Below are 9,676 nucleotides of genomic sequence, written 5' to 3' on the forward strand. Positions count from 1 at the left end.
AGGACTGCCGGGGTGCGATGAATTTGGCGATGAACGATGACGACCGTGGTGGAGAAGACGACATGATGGTGAGTGAACGGGGGTCTCCTAGCTCGAAGCCTTGGTCATGGAAGATGCAGCGAATAACGGCGGTTCTTCTGGGCACGCTCCTAGACCACGAGGAGCACAGTGGTCGCGGGGTCGTGGTCGGCCATGGTGGCGGCAGCGACGGTTCGTGCAGGGAGAAGAGAGTGGCACGAGGGAGAGAGGGAAAATGAGTTAAGGTTCGCTAGAGGGCCGCATGTGACCTCTTAAGGGCGCCGAGAAGGTGCCCGATGGTCGGCACGTGGCCAGGCACGGCCTCCCATGCCCCCGTGCCTTCGTGTAGCAGGACGTTGTGGATGACCCGAGTTGGGAGGGGCCCAAGGCACTGTTGCACTAGATCCCAGATACACATTAGTTCGTCTTTGTTTTTCCTTTCCTTTCTATTTTTCTGTTTCTTTATTTCTTTATTGTTTTTCAAAAAGAAAATATAAATAGCCAAAGAGTATTGTTCAACGTCGTTTTTGACACATAAATGCTAGGTAGTGTTTTAAGCTATCAGACTAAGTCTCAATTTGGTGTGAATCGTTTAACCATTTATTTAAATTTAAATGGCGTAATTGAATGGTTCTCGTTCTGTTTTAATTAGGTGATGGGCATTTAAATGTTCCAAATCATGTTGATTCTTATATGACAATTAATTAATGAATATTTGTAACCCAACGAACATTTTTGTTATTATGTTTGAAGAAATACTAATTTGACTGTATTTTAAATTTGAAAATGGGCTGGGTTTGGATAAAAGTGAAGTTTAGCAAAATCAATTATGATGATATGGCCCCATCAGCATGAGTCTACTGTAGCATGACACTAGGGGTGTTACATAATTGTACCTTGGGCCGGTCATTCCTACAGTCAATCGAGCGGGGGTAAATTTGGCCTTGAAGATGAGATTTCGCAGCAAGAGTACCAAAAAAGGCTTTCGCCCCGCTTTATATATAAAGCAACAAACCAGGTACAACCGACCTCATACAACTCCACACCAACACACATAGGGCGAGATACAAGAATGTTGAGAATAGTTACACCACCCCCACACAACTCCAAGCCATCTACATCAAGGAAGAGAGAGTCCACGCTTGAAGTCGCCGGAGCCCTCAACCGTGAATGAATCACGACGAAGAGTCGGAGCCATGCACGACGAACCGATTACTCCAAGGCGGAGCCTTCAACAAGGGCATGCAAACGAAGTACCATCACCGCTCCGATCAAGGGATCGAGATTTCCCCCAAAGCAGCACGGACGAGGAAGAGGAACCACGACGATGCCTTCAACAAGGAGACAACACCTGTAGGCACCGTCGCTGCCGACCTGGCAAAGCCAGATAGGGTTTTCACCCGACAAGCTCTCTTTACCTCCGACAGAGTGCCGCAAGCACGTTGCAGAACCCCTGCCGCTGACCGTCGTACACAAGCTACCACGCCGCCCGCGCGACCATGGTAAGCATCCAACATCTGAGCCGCGAGCTCCGACCATGAGCATTGTTCCTCCCATCACCGAGGCCGTCGCTCCGACATCCGAGACCACCCCACGACCGTCGTCACTGCACACCAACATTGTCAACCTGTTAAGGGTAAGAAAAGACCCCTCTTTCTGCCCCCAAACAAGCTCCTTTGGCAGCATCGCCCGACAACCGGCCAGATCTAGGCAGGGAAATTGCCGGCGGCTAGCCATGCTGCAGCTACCCGAAACACCCGATTCGGCACCTTCAAATATGGGCGACGGCGATTCTAAGAGGCACCCCTACCTCCCCCCTCACGGCGCCCTAGCTACCTACCGGCCAGTCGAGCCAGCAACCATAGCACCAGAGGAGCCGCCACCAGCAATCAATTCATGTGCCACCATGGCCGTGGAGGAGGGGGTCGAGCATACTGCTGCCACGTTGCCACCTTCGCCAGCCCGTGTCGAAGAGGCAGCCGCCCATGACCTGTGTCGTCCGCAGTCCTTGCCGCCACATGAGAAGGACGGTCGACCATCGCCATCGCCCCGGCAAATACCGCCACCGCACCGCCCGTCGCGCCGCCCCTGCAGACGAACCATCGTGGCGTCCGGTGTCAGCGCCACATCCTGGCACAAGGTGTTGGCCCACTCCAACCGCAGGAGGACGAGGATGCCATGCCGGCACCGGCGCCGACCGACCTTTGCCTGGCCGGGCCGCTGGCGACGACGAGAAGGAAGAAGGAGGGGGGAGGGGGGACCGGTGGCGCAATGTAGGGTTCCCTCCCTGTCGCCATGGAGGGGCTACGCGGGAGGGGTGGGGAGGCGTTCATTTGGACAACCTTTGATGGCACTCCCTTGCAGTTGTGTAGGAAGATTAGATCTGTGTGAAAAAGGGAAGTAGCTGCGCCACTTCACACAGGGCTCCGTAGTAATTGGTTTACAATCCCTATAATGGTAGTTTTATGAGGCTGGTCGCATTTTAGGAAGCTACCGTTGCAAGTGGTTAACTTATGAAGCAAGTGGACTCTGTAAAGCTCTATTACCATCCATTTTGTCAAATGTCGACGCATGAACAACCATATATCAAATAAAACTTAAAAAGAGACAATAAAACACTTATTCTTTGATTGTCAGTTTACCCGATCAATTTGGTCAGCTATTCATATGGCTTCCAACCAATGTTTTTGATAACTAGTTATCCAGGATTGATACTAAGTTTTTAACCATTTTAAGGGTAGGAGCGCTAGCAGTAATATGGTCGCTATGGCTCAGTAGAAATGACAAGGTTTTTAACGATAAAAAATGCTCTTGTCTGCAAGTTATCTTCCGATGCACAGGTATTCTTTGTTTGTAGTCCACATTATAACGGACGGAGTTTCGAGACCTTTTTATATAGGCTTCTGTGCGATTGGAGAAAGTGGCGAGGGGTATTGTTATCCAACATGGATGGAGCGTGATCTTCGGATAGGCCCTACATAGGCGACCACGATTTACTCTTAGATGATTGTATTACGTTGGTTGTTGTTTCATTTTTTTGCTGTTTTTTTGAACTATGGCTGTGTGCAATCTAGTTATGTAAAGGCCGGATGTAATGCTTAAACTTTTAAGTAATGAAAGCTCTTTATCAAAAAAATATCAAATAAAAGTATGGTTGATATGTGATGCATATTTGAGCCATACGAACGATCCAGATCCCAATATTTTATCTCTTATTATGAAATTCCTACGAAGCAGATCTTGTGTTGCAAGGAGACACGTGGCCACAACCACAATCGGGATTTTTGCCACCACTTGGATCGAGCAAATTGAACCCCAGTTGATACGTCAAACATGACGATTTGTTCATTGGAATCAAGGGGCAATCCATTCCTGCACCCGCCCCGAGTCAGATCGACCGAGCCCGGGCGGCCGAAAATTGCCGCCCACGCTTGGAGCACTAGCCTTACCCGATCAGCTCGTCACGCACCTACAAATCCCACTAACGACGCCTCCCGGTAACTACCCTCCCAATCTTCTTTTGATAAAGGTCAAACTGTACTAATTCCTAGAGTAAGTATAATAAAACTGAGTCAGCTGTCTATAGAAATAAATTAATATATTTTTATTTAGTTAGAGGAAAAAGAAGATGAGGGAGAAGGTAAACGGGCTCTTAGCTAAGGCCAGTTTTATCACGTGGTTCTAGGCATTTTATGAGTATGAAACGTGGGTCATATAATAAAAAAGTTGTTTGCAATAACCTATTGTACATGTTGACTATAAGATAAACTATAGATGACATCGCAATGATTTATAGCCAGCAGCTGGCTATACTATTGTACTGGATCTAAGTGTTCTAATTGTGGTGGTATTAATACTGGTAATAATACCGGTACAACTTCACACTATCGGCAGTTTAACACACGCGCGAACTGAGTCTACCTCAGATGATAAGGTTCTTTGTGATGAAATATATTCGTTCAGTGGAAGGTTGTGTTCCTGTTAACTACTAATACGTCTGCGATGACTTTGTCAGTCTCAATACGAGGTGTAAATTCAATCTCTTGATTAGAATAGGGTGTGCGTATGTGTTTTCATATGTATGAGTGTATGTGGCTGTACTTAGGTTAAAAAAAGGATTCAGTTACATACCCGACGTCAGATTTTTGACCATAGCAAATCAAACGTTTTTTATTGCAAATTATGTTTTTTGAGGATGACAAGTTTAGTTAGCGAGTCGTCGACGAGCGCCTCGGTCCGGAGTTGTCAGCTTTTCTATTTTTTATCCAAGACCGTGGAACAACATTTTCACCTCTTTGACGTCGCACTGGCGGTTGGAGCAGTCCCGGCCTTCGCTTTGTTGATCATTTTCTCCTGGCACCTTTGGAAACAAAAAAATGCCGTGGTCTTCTGATAAGGCACGACAATCTCTAAACTTTACCCTGAAGTGATGTCAGGACGGTGTTGTTCTTCGAAGGCCGCGGTCCATAGAAGAACATCGAGGCCATGCCGATGTAGGGCTTAGAATGTTGAGTGTGATATGATGCATATGGGCGTCAGTTTGGCTACGTTTTTTCACACCGGCATCATCTTGTAAAATTGCAACCCCCCCCCCCCCGGCACAAACATTTTTGTCGTTTTGGCCAATTTTTTTTATGAAATTTGGGTTGGTTAGGAGACCAAAAAAGAATTATCATGAGAAACGTTAGATGTGCAATATCTCAGATTTTTTGGCCTCCTTTGTTCATAAGGTAGGAAAATAGTAGAAATAGGAAAGTCACAGAAAATGAGATACATGTGTCTCAAATTTTTAGAAAAAAGATGTTCTTTGGTTCACATCATATGATTTTTTTCCATTGAATTTAGGCTAATGTTTATTTTTCTACGAAATGTGGCGGATAGGAAGAATTCTCCATAATAATAGGATTCTATTCCTACAGACCAAAAGGCTCTAAAGAACAAAAAAACTAGAAATTTGTGCTATGAAATTCCTACAAAATTCCTCCGAACCAAAGGATGCCTTAGCGTTTTCGAAAGGAAAAAAGCTGTTCAGCACACATCGGGAAAAAAAGAGGTCTTAAGAAGGAACTGGAATTGCATCATACGGAATGGCTGAAAAGAAAGACGACGAGGGGGGAGGGAAAGGGGCTCGTCCATCTAACCTGCTGTTGTTGAACACTGGTATGTCCCGTAGCTGGAAAGGCAAAGCTGAAAAATTCCAAGGTCGTCACCGCAGCCGAAGACAAGGCCCATCAAAAAACCGGACGTGACGGGAAACGACCGAAAGAGGGCAATCTTGCTCAGGTCGTCCGTCTAACACATGCGTGCGGTCCATGGCTCCATCTCCATGCCCAGCTCGCTCACCTTCCTCCGATCGTCTGCCTATATAAGCGCGAGCATCCCCTTGCACCGCTCTCACCAACCAAGCACGAATCTGTTTCTTCTGCCAACGATTCCCTCGCCTCGGCGCCGGAGACAGCGCCTTTGTCTCGTGGCAGAAGGAACGGAGTCAATCCAGCAATCAACCGGACGGATCCCGAAACGTCCCTCTCGGGGCAGCACAGCGCAGCGCAGCGCAGCTAGCTCCTCTGTTTCGCGGAGGCCATGTCGTCCTGCTCCAACGCCACGGTCACGGTGTCGTGCCGACATGGCGAGGATGCGGGCGATGGCATCACGGCCTCTTTGCTCCCCATTGCCGAGGTGGTCGTTCCTGTGGAGGAGCCGCCGCCGGTTCTCACTTGCAAGCCTCCAGGTCGGCTTGCCATAGCGGTGAAGGAAGCCTGGTCCGTTTCTTTGTCCTTGACATTTCTCATGCTGCCGTCGATGTCGGCCGCCGCGGCTGGGGAGGAGGCGCGGTCCATACTGGGACTCGCGATGCCGATGATCCTCACGGGGCTGCTGCTCTACCTCCGGTCCATGATTTCGATGCTCTTCCTCGGCCGCCTCGGGGGCTTGGCACTCGCCGGCGGCTCACTCGCCATCGGCTTCGCCAACATCACCGGCTACTCCGTGCTTTCTGGCCTCGCCATGGGCATGGAGCCCATCTGCGGGCAGGCCTTCGGCGCAGGCCATTACGAGCTCCTCGGCGTGACTATGCAGCGAACCGTGCTGCTGCTCGTCGCGGCCGCTGTTCCCATCGGCGGGCTGTGGATGCATATGCGACCTCTGCTCTTGCTCTGCGGCCAGGACGTCGGCATCGCAGCGGTCGCCGAGACCTACATTCTTGCCTCCCTGCCGGACCTCCTCCTCCAGGCGTTCCTGCACCCCGTCCGCATCTATCTCCGGTCGCAGTCCATCAACCTGCCGCTCACCGTCTGCGCCGCGCTCGCCATTGCACTCCACCTGCCCATCAACTACCTGCTCGTCTCCGTCCTCGGACACGGCATCAGGGGGGTGGCAGTGGCATCCGTGCTGGCCAATCTAAACTTTCTCCTCTTCCTCCTTGGCTACGTATTGTACAAGGGAGTGCACAAGCGCACCGGCGGCTTTGCGTTCTCGGCCGAGAGCTTCCGTGGCTGGGGAGAGCTCGTAAGACTCGCCGTGCCGAGCTGCGTCAGCGTCTGCCTCGAGTGGTGGTGGTACGAGATCATGATCCTCCTGTGCGGCCTGCTCGCCAACCCACAGTCCACTGTGGCCTCCATGGGAATCTTGATTCAGACGACGTCACTCATCTACATCTTCCCTTCCTCGCTTGGCTTCGGCGTGTCCACTCGCGTCAGCAACGAACTCGGCGCAAACCGTGCCGTGCGCGCGGGCCGTGCCGCCACGGTGGGTCTCATGCTCGGGTTTGCGTTCGGCGCCGTGGCGTCGGCGTTCGCGTACCTGGTGCGGGGCTCGTGGGCTACCATGTTCACGGCGGACCCGGCCATCATCGCGCTCACCGCGTCCGTCCTGCCGATCCTGGGAGCATGCGAGCTCGGTAACTGTCCGCAGACGGCGGGGTGCGGCGTGCTGCGGGGCAGCGCGCGGCCCAAGGACGCCGCCAGCATCAACCTCCGGTCGTTCTACCTCGTCGGCACGCCGGTGGCGCTCGTCCTCGCGTTCTGGTACCACTACGACTTCCAGGGCCTGTGGCTCGGCCTCCTCGCGGCGCAGGCGGCCTGCATGGTGCGCATGCTGCTGGTGATCGGGCGGACGGATTGGGCTGCGGAGGCCAAGCGGGCGCAGCAGCTCACCGGAGCAGGCGTGGTAACGGTGGCAGTGGACACAAAACCGAGCAGCGGCGAAGGCATTCACGTCGTCAGAATCGCGGCCGGCGGCGGCGATGAGAACTCCGGGCTGCTTGTCGATGTTGTGGTCGAGCAACCAAACGATCAGCGCTGACAGCTACGGCCTACTTACGATTTCGGACAACTCTTTTTTTTCCTTCACAGTTTTGGCGGGAGAGGAATCAGAGGCTGACAGAGCGACAATTTGTATTACCCATTGGTAATCTGTATAGATAATTTTTAATCTTCTGATAGTATCGGTGTAGTATTCCAGAAGTCGAGAGGATTCGGTTGGGATGTTCAAAGTTATCTTTTCTTGGACAAAGTTAGCATCTGCAGTTGCAGTTGCAGCAACCCCATGATTTGAATCGCTGACGAACGACAACAAACAATGTGCCGTTTAACTTTAATTAATGCAATCGTGTATGACTTCCAGCAAATACTCCATAAGTTCAAATGAGACAAATTACCATTAACGAGTTACACGCGTTGGGAACTAGAATTCCGAGTCAAGCAACGGGCGCCCATATCCCCTCTTCTTATCTTCAAAAGTGTGGTTTGAACGGAAGAAACAGAACAGCGCGTTGAAGAAGCTTGCAGTTGAAAAAAATACCTTTCAAGCATTTCCCGTTCCTCCAAAAAAATAATCTAGCAACGGGCAGAAGATTTGTATTTTCACTAAGGTAATTGGTCAGTTTATAAGAACAAATATAATAAGATCATGTAAGTGGGCTATAAAGATTTAAATAATATATTTTTGTTGAATTAAAGGAGATAATGGGAAGGAAAAAGATATCTAAATGGTAACGTCAACACATGTGGCATGAGGCAAGATGATCCACACATCTCTGTAATCATTCATCTTGCCATATCAAACATATTAACATCAGCGATTTTTTTTTGATTTTTTAGACTTAAAAATATTTTATTTTTTAAATAAAAAATTCAATTAAAAATCCGTTTTCATCTCTAAATCCGTCTCAACGATATCTTTAAAACTAGACCCCATATTAATATGTTTTGATTACTTTTTTGGGGGGCTACAAGTTGCCATATGTTTACAGTGTAGTTGTCATAGAGTTTACAATAAAGTTGCCACGACATGTTTCATCTAGTTTTTTCTTCTAGATTTAAAACTATCATTGTATTCCAACTACTTTTCATGGTAGTTTTTATTAATTGGCCATGAAAATTTTTAGTAATGAACCACGTCAAATTTAACACATAGATCATGGCAACTTTAGGTAATTCATCATGGCAAATAGAGCTTATAGATCGTGGCACTTTGAGTATTTTGACCATGACAATACTAGTATTATGAACATGGAAAACATTTTTTGTATGAACCATGAAAAATTTTAGTGCATGTATCACGAAAAATTTAAGTAATTAATCATGGCAATTTCAGTTTATGGTTCATGACAAATTTGAGCGAGTAACCATGCATTTTTAAAATAACTCATGACATATTTATTTTTTACTTATGAACGATTTCAAAATTATTTCATGGATCATGATTTTTTTAGTAATTCATCATGGCAAGTTTATTTGTTAATTTTCTTTTTTATAACATGTCAAAGTTTATTTTAAACATAAAAAAGTAGTTGAAATATATCATGGCAACTTCACTGTAATCGTGATGGCAATTTATATGCAATAGACATGACAACTTTTAACCCAAAAAAGTAACATATCAATATGAGATCTAGTTTCGAAGATCTCGTCGCGACAGATTTAATGGTGAAAATAGTTTTCCAGTGTGATTTTTTATTTAATAGATAAAATATTTTGAAAAACTAAAATGAGAAAAGATTCATGTTGACATCATTAATTTCGTTACTTGAGCATGAATGTGGTGACGAGGCATAACCTATGACCATTGAGTGTGTGGGTTGTTCTTGCTCCTACCACATGTGTAAGCGTTATCGTGACCCAAAAGATAAACAGGTAGTATATTAACATTTTGCTACAACAAACGGTCCTAGAGACTTCATAAAAATGTAAGGTAAGTCATAGTAGTTTGTACTTATAGCTAACAATTCTCTGTGATGATTGTAAGGTTGACTATAGATGGTATGGCAATAACAGATTGCGAGCAACCGGCTATACTATTAACCATCACTACTAGGAAGAAGTCTATAGATGAAGAGTTAGCACTAGTGGGGTTTAGGAAAACTGGCTACTCCTACTTAGCAGTAGCGAGGGGCAATAAACCTTTCTACTCATCCACAGTTATCAGTAGCGCGCGAAAATAAAACGCGTTGCTGCTAAGTGGTCCCCCCTAATTCACATGGGCTAGACATAATGGCAACGTTGGTGTGAGGCGAGAGCTACTGCTAAGGCGTTAACAGTAGCTCGAGATGACCTACGTACGAGTGCTGCTACTGCAACTAGCCCGGGTCGAGCTCATCGGCCCAACTTAGCAGCAACACTGGTTACTGCCTCACGATACATCTAGGTGGGCTAGTAGC

At 47.6% G+C, this 9,676-nt stretch overlaps 1 protein-coding gene across 1 annotated transcript; it reads left to right on the forward strand.

Moving 5' to 3' along the window:
• Positions 1-5,432: 5,432 nt before the first annotated feature.
• Positions 5,433-7,594, forward strand: LOC123403935 (protein DETOXIFICATION 49-like). Its single transcript, XM_045097841.1, has one exon. It carries the CDS (start codon positions 5,602-5,604, stop codon positions 7,318-7,320), a length of 1,719 nt encoding a protein of 572 aa, XP_044953776.1. The 5' UTR covers positions 5,433-5,601; the 3' UTR covers positions 7,321-7,594.
• Positions 7,595-9,676: the final 2,082 nt, after the last annotated feature.

This window comes from Hordeum vulgare, chromosome 6H (genome assembly GCF_904849725.1).
Source record: "Hordeum vulgare subsp. vulgare chromosome 6H, MorexV3_pseudomolecules_assembly, whole genome shotgun sequence".
In the NCBI taxonomy this organism is placed as follows: Eukaryota; Viridiplantae; Streptophyta; class Magnoliopsida; order Poales; family Poaceae; genus Hordeum; species Hordeum vulgare.

Excerpts from the sequence above, each read along its gene's own strand:
- LOC123403935 (XM_045097841.1), top strand. The coding sequence starts at position 5,602 with ATGTCGTCCTGCTCCAACGCCACGGTCACGGTGTCGTGCCGACATGGC.